The 15,552-nt window shown below is 39.9% G+C and overlaps 1 protein-coding gene across 1 annotated transcript in view; it reads left to right on the forward strand.

Annotated features, from left to right (window-relative positions):
• arhgap1.L (Rho GTPase activating protein 1 L homeolog) overlaps positions 1-15,552 on the forward strand; it is a 31,540-nt gene that overhangs the window by 1,353 nt on the left and 14,635 nt on the right. Inside the window, 2 exon segments of the mRNA NM_001087086.1 lie at positions 7,296-7,439; positions 8,183-8,278. Coding sequence (NP_001080555.1) covers positions 7,304-7,439; positions 8,183-8,278 — 232 coding nt within the window. The 5' untranslated portion in view covers positions 7,296-7,303.

The raw sequence follows: 15,552 nt of genomic DNA on the forward strand, positions 1-15,552 counted from the left end.
TGAAAGCAGCCAGTGACTGCAATCAAAGAGCAATGCCCTAAAAGGAGTCAGAAGCCACCCATCTTAAACAAAATTCTATATATATTTATATAGGGAAACTCGAGACTGCTTACTTTCCCTTTAAAGGGATTGCTCACCTGTGAGTTAACTTTTAGTATGATGTAGAGAGGGATATTCTGATGCAATTTGCTATGGGTTTTCATTTTTTATTATTTGTGGTTTTTAAGTTATTTTGCTTTTTATTTAACGGCTCTCCAGTTTGCAATTTCAGCAATCCTGATTCTGTGGTTCATGGATTTCAATTAGAGACTGGAATATGAATATGAAAAGTTAGTGTAGAACGAAAAAAAACACAGACATATTAAACTTTTAAATCGCTAAGTTTTTATTAAGAAATAACTTACTGAATCTCCGCTTGCGCTCCTCTTCAGAAAAGGGGACACAGCGACGATCCATCGTGCGGCGCTCGATTTCTCCTCCCTGGCTATCTCCTATACGGAAAGTAGGGAGGAGTAATAGAGCGCAGCACGGTGGATCGCTGGATTGTTTTTACTGAAGAGGAGCGCAAGTGGAGTTTTGTTAAATTATTTCTTTATAAAGACTTAGCGATTTAAAAGTTTAAAGGGATACTGTCATGGGAAAAACCATTTTTTTTTCTAAATGAATCAGTTAATAGTGCTGCTCCAGCAGAATTCTGCACTGAAATCCATTTCTCAAAAGAGCAAACAGATGTTTTTAGATTCAATTTTGAAATCTGACATGGGGCTAGACATATTGTCAATTTCCCAGCTGCCCCAAGTCATGTGACTTGTGCTCTGATAAACTTCAGTCACTCTTTACTGCTGTACTGCAAGTTGGAGTGATATCACCCCCCTCCCTTTCCCCCCCCCCCAGCAGCCAAACAAAAGAACAATGGGAAGGTAACCAGATAACAGCTCCCTAACACAAGATAATAGCTGCCTGGTAGATCTAAGACAGGGATCAGGAACCTTGGCTCTCCAGCTGTTAAGGAACTACAAGTCCCACAATGCATTTGCCTTTAGACTCCTTCAAAAGGCTCCATTATTGCATTGTGGGACTTGTAGTTCCTTAACAGCTGGAGAGCCAAGGTTCCTGATCCCTGATCTAAGAACAACACTCAATAGTAAAAACCCAGGTCCCACTGAGACACATTCAGTTACATTGAGAAGGAAAAACAGCAGCCTGCCAGAAAGCATTTCTCTCCTAAAGTGCTGGCACAAGTCACATGACCAGGGGCAGCTGGGAAATAGCCCCATGTCAGATTTCAAAATTGAATATAAAAAAATCTGTTTGCTCTTTTGAGAAATGGATTTGAGTGCAGAATTCTGCTGGCGTAGCACTATTAACTGATGTGTTTTGAAAAAACATGTTTTCTGATGACAGGATCCCTGTTTTTTTTTTCGTTCTACACCAACAAATTTTTTAATGATGTTACTGGTCCTTTAAGGTTACCGGTATTGATGCAGATTGTACAGTGTTACCCCAGGGCGTGTCTCAGGTATCGTTTTGCTGTGGGCAAGGAATTTCGTTTAGAGACGAGTTGGAGATTTACTATCTTTTGCCTTCCATTATCGTGGGGCAGAGCTAAAGGTTGGGCGTGTAGCTGCGTGTTATCGTTCAACCTCAGCTGTTCTGTAGTGGTGAACTCTATGGAGTCGCGTGATAATCGTTCAGACACGGTTTGGCTGAGCACTAGGGAATATGTTTCTATGTTTATTTCCCTTTTTTTCTTTCTTACTTTCGACAGCCCTACAGAAATGTAGCCCAGTAGAATCGGCCGAATCCAAAATAGTGGATTCGGTGCATCTTTATCTCTAACCAAATTATATACTGTTTAGAAACGAGAATTTTCTTTCTGTTATACAGGTATGCGACCTGTTATCCAGAATGCTCCGGACCTGGGGTTTTCCAGATAACGGATCTTTCCGTAATTTGGATCTTCATACCTTAAAGCTACTAGAAAATCATGTAAACAGGAAATAAACCCAATAGGCTGGTTTTGCCTCCAATAAGGATTAATTATATCTTAGTTGGGATCAAGTACAAGTGACTGTTTTATTATTACACAGAAATAGGAAATACTTTTTTAAAAATTCGGATTATTTGGATAAAATGGATTCTATGGGAGACAGACTTTCTGCAATTCGGGGCTTTCTGGATAATGGGTTTTCGTTTTGGATAACAGATCCCATACCTGTACTTGAGATATTGTGCAAGAACTCTCAATAACAGTATTTCCTTTCTGTATCTGCTTTGAAACTATTCTTATTCTATCCCAAACTATGTTGTACACCTCTAGCGTTTGTTAAAATCCAATATAAAACTAGCAAAAAATAAAAGGAATATCCAGATTTTTGTGTGCAGATGGGATGCCGATGATTGCTACCCATTGGTTTATATAACACTGAGTGAGAGTGGTTGCGATTGGGAGTTGATGCCACAATCAGCCACTCCCACCTACACAAGATCCGCCCCTTACATGCCAATCACCACTGGCCCAGCCACAGTCATTTGTCTAGGATGGCATCTTTTGAAGGGCGGCCCTCAGGTGTTTATAGTGGCGCCCAAAATGCGTGGGCAACATTAAAGTAGAACTAAAGCCTAACTAAAGAAGTAGCTAGTACTGTTGTACATTATGTTTTGTGCTTCTGTACCAGCCCAAGGCAACCACAGCCCTTTAGCAGTAAAGATCTGTGTCTCCAAAGATGCCCCAGTAGCTCCCCATCTTCTTTTCTGCTGATTCACTGCACATGCTCTGTGCTGCTGTCACTTACTGAGCTTAGGGACCCACTCACAATATACAGTACACATAGAATAGAAATGTCACAATATAAGGCTGATTAGTAATTAATACACATAATTACTACATGGCAGCACAGAAACCAGTGCAATTAGCATCAGAATTTAATAATCAGCAAACCTGTAGCATCAGCTTATATTACAGCCAGGGAAGCTCATTTTCTGCTGGATAATTAGTGACGAGCCCTAAGCTTAGCTTCTCAACAGCCAATCAGAGCCCACTGAGCATGTGAGTGTCACAGACACTTTCCAAGATGGTGACCCCCTGTGACAAGTTTGAAGTCCTGGATCATTGCTGCTATTGACAAGCTCAAACTTTAGCCTCGTGCAATAAGTTCACTATATAAAATATGGCAGTTTAAAGGAGAAGGAAACCCAGTGGGCGCAAAAACCCTCCCCCCTCCCCTGTGTTGCTTCCCCTCCCTCCTCCCTACCCGTCCCGCTGGGCAAATGCCCCTAACTTGTTACTTACCCTTCTGCGCAGGTCCAGTCTACGGAGTTCACAGGCCCCATCTTCTTCCTGCTTTGACCGGTGTTTTGGCGCATGCGCAGTAGGAGCGTTTCGCCGGTACGGATCTACTGCGCATGCGCCAAAATTCACGAAGTTTTCCGATTTCGTGACTTTTGGCGCATGCGCAGTAGATCCGTATGCGCCGGTCAAAGCAGGAAGATCGCTTGGAAGAAGATGGCGTCAGTGAACTCCGTAGACTGGACCTGCGCAGAAGGGTAAGTAACAAGTTAGGGGCATTTGCCCCGGGTAGGCCAGGGGGGAGGAGGGAGGGGAAGCAACACAGGGGAGGGTTTTTGCGCCCACTGGGTTTCCTTCTCCTTTAAACCATATTCATTGTTAGGGTTTAGTTCTCCTTTAATTCTTTAGGATTAAGACCTTTTTCATAAACATATACTAAAGCTGCTTATCAGTCCGTGGCCCCCTATACCTCCCCCGTATATTATTTTCTATAACAACAACCCCCTGAATAAAGTCAAATCTAAATTCACTAACTGTCAGAATCCTGCTTTCACTGGTCTCCTGTTTCTTGGCCAAACACTGTCTGTTTGTGCAGTTCCGTTCCAGTAACTATGAATGAGTTGTTTTCTCCTGCTCCTCTGCATCAGTAACCGACTGTACGTTACAGCCCCCCTCCCATAATAAAGGGGCACATCAGGGAACGATTAATTGTCCATGAAGATGTAAAACGTAAGAAACATTAGAGCCGCACTAAAGAAATCCTCCTCCAATAAGCACTGGGGTCGGGAACTACAGTAGTGATGTGCGGGTCGGTTGGGGCGGCTGCAGAATCACGTTGTCGGGGCGAGGGAAGGTTTGGGTTGAGCGGTTCCTTCCTCACTCCACAGCCAAGTTGGTTTGGGGTCTAGAAAATCTACAGTAAAACCTTTTGTTGAAAACATCAGTGTTAAAGCCAAGTTATCCTTCTGTTCCGTTGCTATGGAAACAAGTTGCTCGCATTTAATCATTAAATGGTCCTAACTCAAACCCAGAACTCATTCTCCAAATCTGTTGTCTAGAAACCCATTATCCAGAAAGCTCCCAATTAAGGAAAGGCTGTCTCCCATAGACTCCATTTTATCCAAATAATCCAATTTTTTTTAAAATGATTTCTGTGTAATAATAAAACAGTCGCTTGTACTTGATCCCAACTAAGATATAATTAATCCTTATTAGAGGCAAAACCAGTTTATTTAATGTTTACTGGATTTTCTAGTAGACTAAAGGTATGAAGATCCAAATTACGGAAAGATCTATTATCTGAAAAACCCAAGGTCCGTGGGGTTCTGGAAAACAGGTCCGGAGCATTCTGGAAAACAGGTCCGGAGCATTCGGGATAACAGGTCCCATACCTGTATTTGATCCCAACTAAGATATAATTAATCCTTATTGGAAGCAAAATCAGCCTATTGGGTTTATTTAATGTTTAAATGATTTTCTAATAGACTAAAGGTATGAAGATCCAAATTACGGAAAGCTCCATTGTCTGAAAAACCCTAGGTCCGGGGGATTCTGAAAAACAGGTCCAGAGCATTCCGGATAACAGGTCCCATACCTGTACTTGATCCCAACTAAGATATAATCAATCCTTATTGGAAGCAAAATCAGCCTATTGGGTTTATTTCACATTTACGTCATTTTCTAGTAGACTTAATGTATCAAGAGCCAATTTACGGAAAGATCCATTATCTGAAAACCCCCAGGTCTCGAGCATTCTGGATAACAGGTCCTATACCTGTACTTGATCCCAACTAAGATATAATCAATCCTTATTGGAAGCAAAACCAGCCTTTTGGCTTGTTTAATATTTAAATAAAATTTTAATGATTTCAAATATGAAGATCCAAATTACAGAAAGATCCATTATCTGAAAAACCCTAGGTCCTGAGCATTCTGGAAAACAGGTCCCATACCTGTACTTGATCCCAATTAAGATATAATAAATCCTTATTGGATGCAAAACCAACCTATTGGCTTTATTTCATATTTAAATAAAATGTTAATGACAGGGGCGTAACTACAGAGGAAGCAGACCCTGCGGCTGCAGGGGGGCCCAGGAGGTACAGGGGGCCCCATGAGGCTCTTATTGATGAGCAATTTCAACATATATTGGTAAAACAGGACAAACACTGGATATGTTGGAGGCCCCAAAATTAATTTGCTGTAGGGCCCAGTAACATCTAGTTACGCCACTGCTTAATGATTTCAAATATGAAGATCCAAATAACAGAAAGATCCATTATCTGTAAAACCCCAGGTCCTGAGCATTTTTGATAACAGATCCCTTACATATTATAAGATACCGAGGAGTTTCATGACCATATAAAAACACGAGGCCGAAGGCAGAGTGTTTTTATACAGGTCATGGAACTCCGAGGTAACTTCTAATATCCTCATATTTTGCAATTGGGGTACTTTATTTATTATAATACACAAATTTCAATGAGTCATGTGACAGAAATGACATCAGAACTCACCGTTTATAACTGATGACATCAGAACTCACCGTTTATAAGGATATAATTTACAGGATATTCATGGCTTTTGTGTATTATATAGTGAATAAAGTACCCCCTCTTGTAAAATATAAGGATATTATAAGTTACCGAGGAGTTTCATGACCATATAAAAACACGAGGCCGAAGGCCGAGTGTTTTTATACAGGTCATGGAACTCCGAGGTTACTTCTAATATCCTCATATTTTACAACTGGGGGTACTTTATTTATTATAATACACAAATTTTAGTGAGTCATGTGACAGGAATTACATCACTACTCACCGCTTATAACTGATGACATCACTACTCACCGTTTATAAGGATATAATTTACAAGATATTCACGGCTTTTGTGTATTATATATACATACATACATACATACATATACACTCTGTACTGTTGCACAATGATTACTGATAATAGCAGCCCAATAGTGCACTCAACTGCCAACTGGCTCCTTCACCCCTTCCTTGTACCTGTGCCAGCCCCGGGCCCCTTGCCAACCCTTTGATAGGGATATCAGTGTATTAGCCCAGCTATACAGAGAAACGTTTGCAGGCCTTGCGGTGGGTGCCAGGCCCCTCTCAGATTCTATTTGGGCAACCCTTACGGACCGGCCGCCTCAATACCAATACCAATGATTAACCTGGATTTCAGAAGGAGCCCGTCTTGCATCTCGAGGCATTTATTAACCAGCAGGTTCCTCTTGTTTTTCCCAACATCAAGCCGATGAGTTTGTTTTTCTTGCTTCTTTAATTACAGTGTGACTTCATGGCAGCGTTTAAATTCAGCAGGGGGTTTCGGAAAACACACAGAAAATGTGCAGCTGCACCTTTGCATTTGTACAGTTGGAAACTAATTTGAATCTTCTTATCAAAGGAATTGTTCAGTGTAAAAATAAAAACTGGGTAAATAGATAGGCTGTGCAAAATAAAAAATGTTTCTAATATAGTTAGTTAGTCAAAAATGTAATGTATAAAGGCTGGAGTGACTGGATGTGTAACATAATAGCCAGAACACTACTTCCTGCTTTTCAGCTCTTTGGTTTCCACCGATTGGTGACCAGACAGTAACCAATCAGAGACTTGAGGGGCAGATATGGCATAACTGTTGCTTTTGAATCTGAGCTGAATGCTGAGGATCAATTGCAAATTTACTGAATAGTTATGTCCCATGTGTCCCCCCTTATAGTCACTGACTAACTCAGAGGTCGAGAGCTGAAAAGCAGGAAGTAGTGTTCTGGCTATTATGTTACACATCCAGTCACTCCAGCCTTTATACATTACATTTTTGACTAACTATATGAGAAACATTTTTTATTTTGCACAGCCTATTTATTTACCAGGTTTTTATTTTTACATTGAACTGTTCCTTTAAAGGGACGGAGACCCACCCTGAGTCGCTTTCCTTGCATTGATTTATTGTGCTGTACCCCCCAAATTCTGGCTAATACTTCTTCTCCTTACAGAGATCAGGATGGCGTCCGACCCCCTGTCCGACCTTAACGATGACTTGGATAAGGACGAAACCAACCAGCTGGACCAACTGAAACTGGCGTCTTTGGATGATAAAAACTGGCCCTCCGATGATGTGCAGGATTATCCGAATAACGGTAACACCTTCTCTTACAAACCAATTAGTCGTAGGTTAGTGGTTATTGCTAGTGATGGGCGAAGAAATTCGCCAGGCACTAATTCACGGCGCATTTCCTCGTTTGCCACATCGAAAATTCGGCGGCATGAAATCAACAGTTTTTGGACACCCATTGACTTTAACACCGGCGTCAAAATTGCCGCGAATTGATGCAGTTGTCAAAATTGCCGCGGGCGCCAAGATTCGAGTTTTACGAACAGGAGAAATTCGCCCATCACTAGTTATTGCACATAGGATTGATAATTACGTTTGTTTCAGAGAAATTATTTAGGAAAATCAATCACGGTCAGTCTATATTGAGCAATATGCGACTGGGATATTGCCCCAGTTCCGAAGGCACCACTTTACAAAAATAAGTCCAGATATTTAGATGCAATATTTGTAGACAAAAATGTATTTTTATGAATTTTATATATATATATTACATATGTAATACTGTTGTTTATAAAAGCTACGTGAAATCGGAATACGACCCCTGAAATGTTTGGCTGAAAAGATACAGTGCAATTAATGAAGTGGTTTGCCCTACTTATTTGATTGGTTTAAAACTAAGGTAGGAGGGGCTTTGTTGATTTGTGGACCATTTTTATTAAGATGATTTTATTATGTGAATTGAATAAAACTGGATTTTTTTTTTAATGGATTTTGAGCTACGGATATAATTTTTGTTAAGTACAATTAAGTTTGTTTGTCATTATTCAGCTAATTATTCGAAGCCTTCCCCTGACCCTGTGACCCACCTGCGCTGGGACGACCCCTACTATGATATCGCTCGGCATCAGATTGTAGAGGTCGCAGGTAAGAACTTTCTCTTGTTTATGTTTATGTATGTGTGTATGTGTATATGTATATATATATATATATATATATATATATATACACATATATATATATATATACACATATATATATATATATACACATATATATATATATATATATATACACATATATATATATATATATATATATATATATACACATATATATATATATATATATATATATATATGATCATGTGACTTCCTGCAGAATAGTGCAGCAGTAATTCAGTAATTTAAGGACAGTCCCAAATGTAGATGGCATCTTATAAAAACTAAAAAATACGATTAAGAGCAGCTAAAGCCCTCCGCCAGTCCCACAGATGATTGTGCCAATTCCATGTTACCTCCCACAAGTGGACGGCCAATGAGAGATTAGGACATGACGGCTCTTAAAGGAGAACTAAGCCCTAAAAAGAATCTGGCTAGAAATGCTGTTTATACTGAATTAACTGTACCAGCTCAGTGGTTCAGCAGCATTATAATAGTAATGATCCAGGCCTTCAATTTTCCCCCCAGCAATTCCTCATCTTGGATCTTGTTAGGCATCTTTTGTGAGTCGGTGGCACTGCACATGCTCAGTAGGCTCTGGGCTGCTGTTGGGAGGCTGAGCTTAGGGATCATGGGATATTATAAATGGGGATGCATTGAATCCCACATGATTTTGGATTCAGTCGAACCCCCAAAACCTTCGAGAAGGATTCGACTGAATACCGAACCCGAATCCTAATTTGCACATGCAAATTAGGGATGGGAAGAGGAAATCATTTTTTACTTCCTTGTTTTGTGAGAAAAAGTCACGCAATTTCCCTCACGCCCCTAATTTGCATATGCGAATTAGGATTCAGATTTGGTTAGACCGGGCAGAAGTATTCGCCCAAATCCAAATCCTGCTGAAAAAGGCTAAATCCTGGCTTCGGTGCATCCCCCGGTGTCATAGAAGCTGATGCTAGAGGTGTGATACTGCACTGGTTTCTGAGCTGTGACGTACTGTCACTCTGAAGTCATTACTAATTAGCCTTGTACTGTATGTGTGTGTGTGTATATATGTGTATATATATATATATAGATATATATAGTATATTGTGAGTAGGTCCCTAAGCTCAGTAAGTGACAGCAGCACAGAGCATGTGCAGTAAATCAGCAGAAAAGAAAATGGGGAGCTACTGGGGCATCTTCAAAGGCACATATCTTTCCTGCTAAAATCTGCAGGGGCCTTGGGCTGGTACAGAACCCCAAATCATAAAATCTAGCATTCCATGCCCAACCCATACCCCGCCACCCCCCGTAGAATGATATATTGTGTCCCATGAGTTAAATAAGCTTGAAATCCATTTTGCAGCAGTGGGAGGAGATAGAAGGTGATGGTTATCAGGTATTCCTGGAAAGGAAAGGACTTGTTACAACAGGTCTCAGGGCCTAAAGGGAAATAGAAACAAGCCAACCACTCCACTCTGTAGCCCAAACACTGATGTCACCTTTAAAGGAGAAGTAAACTTTAAAAATGAATGTGGCTAAAAATGCCATATTTTATATAGTGAACTTATTGCACGAAGGCTAAAGTTTGAGCTTGTCAATAGCAGCAATGATCCAGGACTTCAAACTTGTCACAGGGGGTCACCATCTTGGAAAGTGTCTGTGACACTCACATGCTCAGTGGGCTCTGATTGGCTGTTGAGAAGCTAAGCTTAGGGCTCGTCACTAATTATCCAGCAGAAAATGAGCTTCCCTGGCTGTAATATAAGCTGATGCTACAGGTTTGCTGATTATTAAATTCTGATGCTAATTGCACTGGTTTCTGTGCTGCCATGTAGTAATTATGTGTATTAATTACTAATCAGCCTTATATTGTGACATTTCTATTCTATGTGTACTGTATATTGTGAGTGGGTCCCTAAGCTCAGTAAGTGACAGCAGCACAGAGCATGTGCAGTGAATCAGCAGAAAAGAAGATGGGGAGCTACTGGGGCATCTTTGGAGACACAGATCTTTACTGCTAAAGGGCTGTGGTTGCCTTGGGCTGGTACAGAAGCACAAAACATAATGTACAACATTTCTAGCTACTTCTTTAGTTAGGCTTTAGTTCCCCTATAACACTCAATACAATCAGGATGGAGGACTCCATGCAGCAAATCACACAGAGACATTGTTTTTTATGGATTCCATTCCCTTCAACCAGAAAACTTTTTCCACGCTGAGTGTTTTATTTTTTTTCCCTTGTTCTCTTCCCTCCGACCCACTCCGAATTGGGAAAACCAAATCAGACATTTCTGACATACTTTAGCTGTTGTGTCATGTTTGTTCTTCCCAACCTCTTGGCTTGTCGGGTGACTGTGTCGGCTCACGTTACAGTGCTGCCCCCCCCACTCTAAGGCCACAATGAAATGAGGCTTCATAAAAGGAAATAAACATTCAAATATCTTTGCCATTTTGGGTAACTGTCGCTGGTCAGGGATTTATTTGGCCATAACACGGTATGAAATAGAATGGTTATGAGATCTTACGGCTGCTGGAAATCTATCACATGAAGGGGTGGTTCACTTTTAGGGGCAGATTTATTAAGGTGCGAATGGAAAATTTGTATTCGTATTAGAATTTTATTTAAAAAAAAATGTGTGTGAAAACTCACAAATTCGAATTGAAAAGCACTCAAATGTAAACTCGAATGTGAGATTTATCACTTCTCAACCATGGAAATAGTTCAAATTTAAATATTCGCCACCTAAAACCTGCCAAATTCATTTACAAGTCAATGGCAGAGGTTCGTTGGTCCATTTGAAGATGTCAATAGCCTTTACGGATACACAGAATCCGGGATTGGCCTTTTTCAGCAGGATTCGGATTTGGACGAACCAAATCTGAATCCTAATTTGCATTTGCAAATTAGGGGTGGGGAGGGAAATCACGTGAATTTTTGTCCCAAAACAAGGATGTAAAAAATGTTTTCCCCTTCCCATTCCTAATTTGCATATGCAAAATAGGATTCGGTTCAGTATTCAGCCGAATCTTTTGCAAAGGGTTTGGCCAGATCCAAAATGGTGGATTAGGTGCATCCCATCCGTTTCGTATTCTAATTTGCGGGTTGTTCCCATTCGATCGTATTTTAGACGTTCGTTTTTTTTTCATAAATAAACTCCCATTCGAGTTGATTACGTTCAAATTTATTAGAGTAAAAAAAATTCACATTGGTTCGAAATTCGACATTTGATAAATCTGCCCCTTAGTATGTTGTTGAATGGCCAATTCTAAGCAACTTTTCAACTGGTCTTCATTATTTATTTATTGACTCTTTCCTGCTCACAAATGGGGGTCAGTGACCCCACCTTAAAACAAATGGCCTCTCCTATTCCAGTCTCTTATTCAAATCAATGCATGGTTGCTAGGGTCATTTGGACCTTAGCAACCAGATGGCTGAAACTGCAAACTGGAGAGCTGCTGAATAAAAAGTTAACAAAAGCCACAAGTAATAAAAAATGAAAACCCATTGCAGATTGTCTCAGAATATCACTCTCTACATAATACTAACAGTTAATTTAAAGGTGAACAACTCCTTTAATCATCGGCCATGATATTGCAGGTATTGCTCCTCCATGCTATAGCTATACATTCAAACTGCCACATTCTGCACGTGTAGTGCCTAGAGGAACTTCAGACTTTCTTGGTTCTCATTGTTAAGTGTGATCCAACAAAAACAAAGCCAAAGGTATATAAAAACGACGTTAGAAGAACCCTTGTCTTGTAGTTCTAGGCACACCCAAGATCAGGCAAGATCAGCTTTATACGTCTGCTGCTCACAGGGAGCTGACTTTTCACTTTCAGAGCTTTCAAATGCAGTCCTTTGGAAAATCCTTCCCTACCTTTGGACAGACCTCCCCTTCATGTCCTAATACGATTATGGCCTCAAATGTGACCCATATAAACCAATAAGATGTGCCCCTCTCATTCACTGCCTTAAGGCCCCCATTAGGGTTGCCACCGAGTCGGCAGCTTATTGGCCCGTGTGTGGGGCCATCCGACCGGCTTTCCCTATCGATATCTGGCCGAAAGTCGGTCAGATCTTGATTGGGCAGGATAAAAAAATCTCGTCAGATCGTGTCCACATCTGTGCGTTTATGCGGTCCTGCGATCCGACAGCCCAAATCAGATGCATTATGATCCCTAGGTCCCATGATCGGATCAGCTCGATATCGCCCACTTCAACGTGGGCATATCGGGGAGTTATCCTCTCGTTTGTCGACATCGCCAAACGAGCGGATCTCTACGCCTATGGCCACCTTTAGGCCTCGCTATATGGGAAGCCCTACAGTTCTCAGGCTTGGAATTAAAAAGGAAGTGAAACTTCCTCCCATAATATTTAATGAGATATACTGTGTATTGTGAGTTCCTGTCTCCGTTCTAAGGCCAATGGCACAATTGTGAGTGAGACTATTGTTCCTCTGTGAGTCATAATCCACCTGATAAGCTTTCACACTATGCACTCAATTGACTGGTTCCTCCCACTTACAAATGATTCTGATTGTGTTCCATAGGAGGTGTAGTATAAAAAGGGCAGGAATAAATGCACTACAGACTTCGGCTATATTCCATTGTGTAGCTGATGCAGTGAAGCTCAAATGTACCCTGGAAGATCTCAACAAAGGGGTTGTTCTCCTTTAAATGAACTTAGTATGATGTAGAAAACACAGCATTTATCTGGTTTCTAAGGTCCAATTTAACCTAGCAACTGGGCAGCAGTTTAAATGGGAGACAGGAATAAAAATATTGGAAACTCGCAACTTATTCAAAGACTACATATCACACAACATATTTCAGGCCTTGCTCTTTCTCATGTGTGTCCCTAGGAAGAACTTGAAATCTTTTACACACACCCATTCCATCCCCCCACCAAGTGGATAATTAAAGTCATCAGGTGTGTCCATGTCTTTATATTCGGCAAAGAACCAAGTCTTTTTGTCCAAAAGTCCATGTATTAGCCAGAAAAAAATTCATTCGCTAGAAACTAGGGATGCACCGAATCCAGGGTTCGGGATTCGGCCATGATTCGGCCTTTTTCAGCAGGATTCGGCCGAATCCTTCTGCCCGGCCGAACCGATTCGAATCCTAATTTACATATGCAGATTAAAAGTGAGGAGGGGAAAAAGCATGATTTTTTTGTCACAAAACAAAGAAATAAATTTTTTTCCCCTTCCCACCCTTAATTTGCATATGCAAATTAGGGTTCGGATTCAGTTCGGTATTCGGCCGAATCTTTCGCAAAGGATTCGGGGGTCCGGTCGAATCCAAAATAAGTGCTTCATTGTGTTACAAACCACATGTGTAGCAATACCTTATCTTACAAGTGATTATATTTAAAACAAAGTAACGGTTATCATGATAAGATAATTATTTTGTTAATTTAGTAACCTATTCACAATCCTATTTAAAAATAGCCAAAAGCAGCTGTCACTATATCTAATCCCAAGAGAAAAAGGATTATTTTAGTTCTGCAGGTATCAAAGTGCCTACTTAGGCCAAAACAGGCAATTTTATATCTAAGTTCAGACGGCTTTTCGGAAAACTAATCGCCGCGTGTGATTAGCGCCTAGTAAGAGTAAGGGAAGGCGTTTGGGGAGATTGGTCACCGCGAAGACGAGGCGATTAATCGCCAGGCGACCTAATCTCCCCAAAACGCCCAGTAGGGCCTTACCCTAAGGCTTATATGGAATCTGTATTTTTTGGCACCAGCGTTACTACTTTTATGAATTAGTTTTACCTTTATTCAGCTATGTCGCTGGTGATTTCTACATTCAAGTCCTGCAAACAAGGGAGAAGAATAATAATGAGTGTTAGGCATCATTACATTTATTATAGGAAAGGGCTGGGATCTATGTACCGAATAAAACACTTATTTTGATGAAAATCAGTGGTGTGCGGATCCTTACGAACAAATCTCTATATGAATTTTTGGACCCTGCACCCACAAAGATCATACTAAGTCCGGTCTTCAGAGTGCGGTCGTTTGACACAGACTATAGATATAGATATAGATATATATATATAGATATAGATAGAGATATATATATATATATATATATATATATATATACACACACACACATATATACAGGTATATATATATATATATATATATATATATATATATATATATATATATATATACATACACACATATATAGATATATATTTATATATATTTTTATATATATATATATATATATATATATATATATATATATATATATATATATATATATATATATATATATATATATATATAGATAGATAGATAGATATAAATGAATGCTATTATCAGTAATCATTGTGCAACAGTACAGAGTGTATATGTATGTATGTGTATATATATATATATATATATATATATATATATATATATATATATATATATATATATATATATATATATATATATATATATATATATATATATATATATATATATATAAATGAAGAGCAATTGAAAAGCTTCTTAGAATAAGCCATTCTATAATAAACTAAAAGTTAACTTAAGGGTGAACCACCCCTTTAACCCCAGTGACCAAGTGTTTTGATTAAACCCCAGTTCATCATGTATGCGCAGCACTGACAATCAATTGAGCGCAAGCTCTTGCAGAGCAGCCCGGAGAAAGGCACTGCTGTTCCCTCCTATGAATAGCCGCTTGTTTAGTCAGGCTCTCAGGGGATGTCTGATAAGGGCCTTTTCTCACAACCTCAGGATGCTGTGAGACACAGATAGGGCTCTTGTGTTTCCTAAAATGGAAAGAACCTTCTCCCTCACCCATCTCCATATCTCAGACCTGTCCTACACTCGCTCCAGCAGTTACTCGCCTGGACCTCCATTAATAATAAAGGGGGGATACTGGAATGGCTCTGAGATTTGCCTGTCCTTGCACAGTCTTACTTGTGTGTACTTTAAATTAACTGTTAGTTTGATGTAGAGACTGATATTCTGAGACAATTTGTAATTGGTTTTCATTTTTTATTATTTGTGGTTTTTGAGTTATTTAGCTTTTTATTCAGCGGCTCTGCAGGTTGCAATTTCAGCCATCTGGTTGCTAGGGTCCAAATTCCCCTAGCAACCATGCATTGATTTGAATAGGAGAGGCCTGAATAGAAATAGGAGTAATAAAAAGTAGCAATAACAATACATTTGTAGCCTCAAAGAGCATTTGCTTTTTAGATGGGGTCAGTGACCCCCATTTGAAAGCTGAAAAGAGTCAGAAGAAGAAGGCA

The sequence above is a fragment of the Xenopus laevis genome, chromosome 4L (assembly GCF_017654675.1).
Source record: "Xenopus laevis strain J_2021 chromosome 4L, Xenopus_laevis_v10.1, whole genome shotgun sequence".
NCBI lineage: Eukaryota > Metazoa > Chordata > Amphibia > Anura > Pipidae > Xenopus > Xenopus laevis.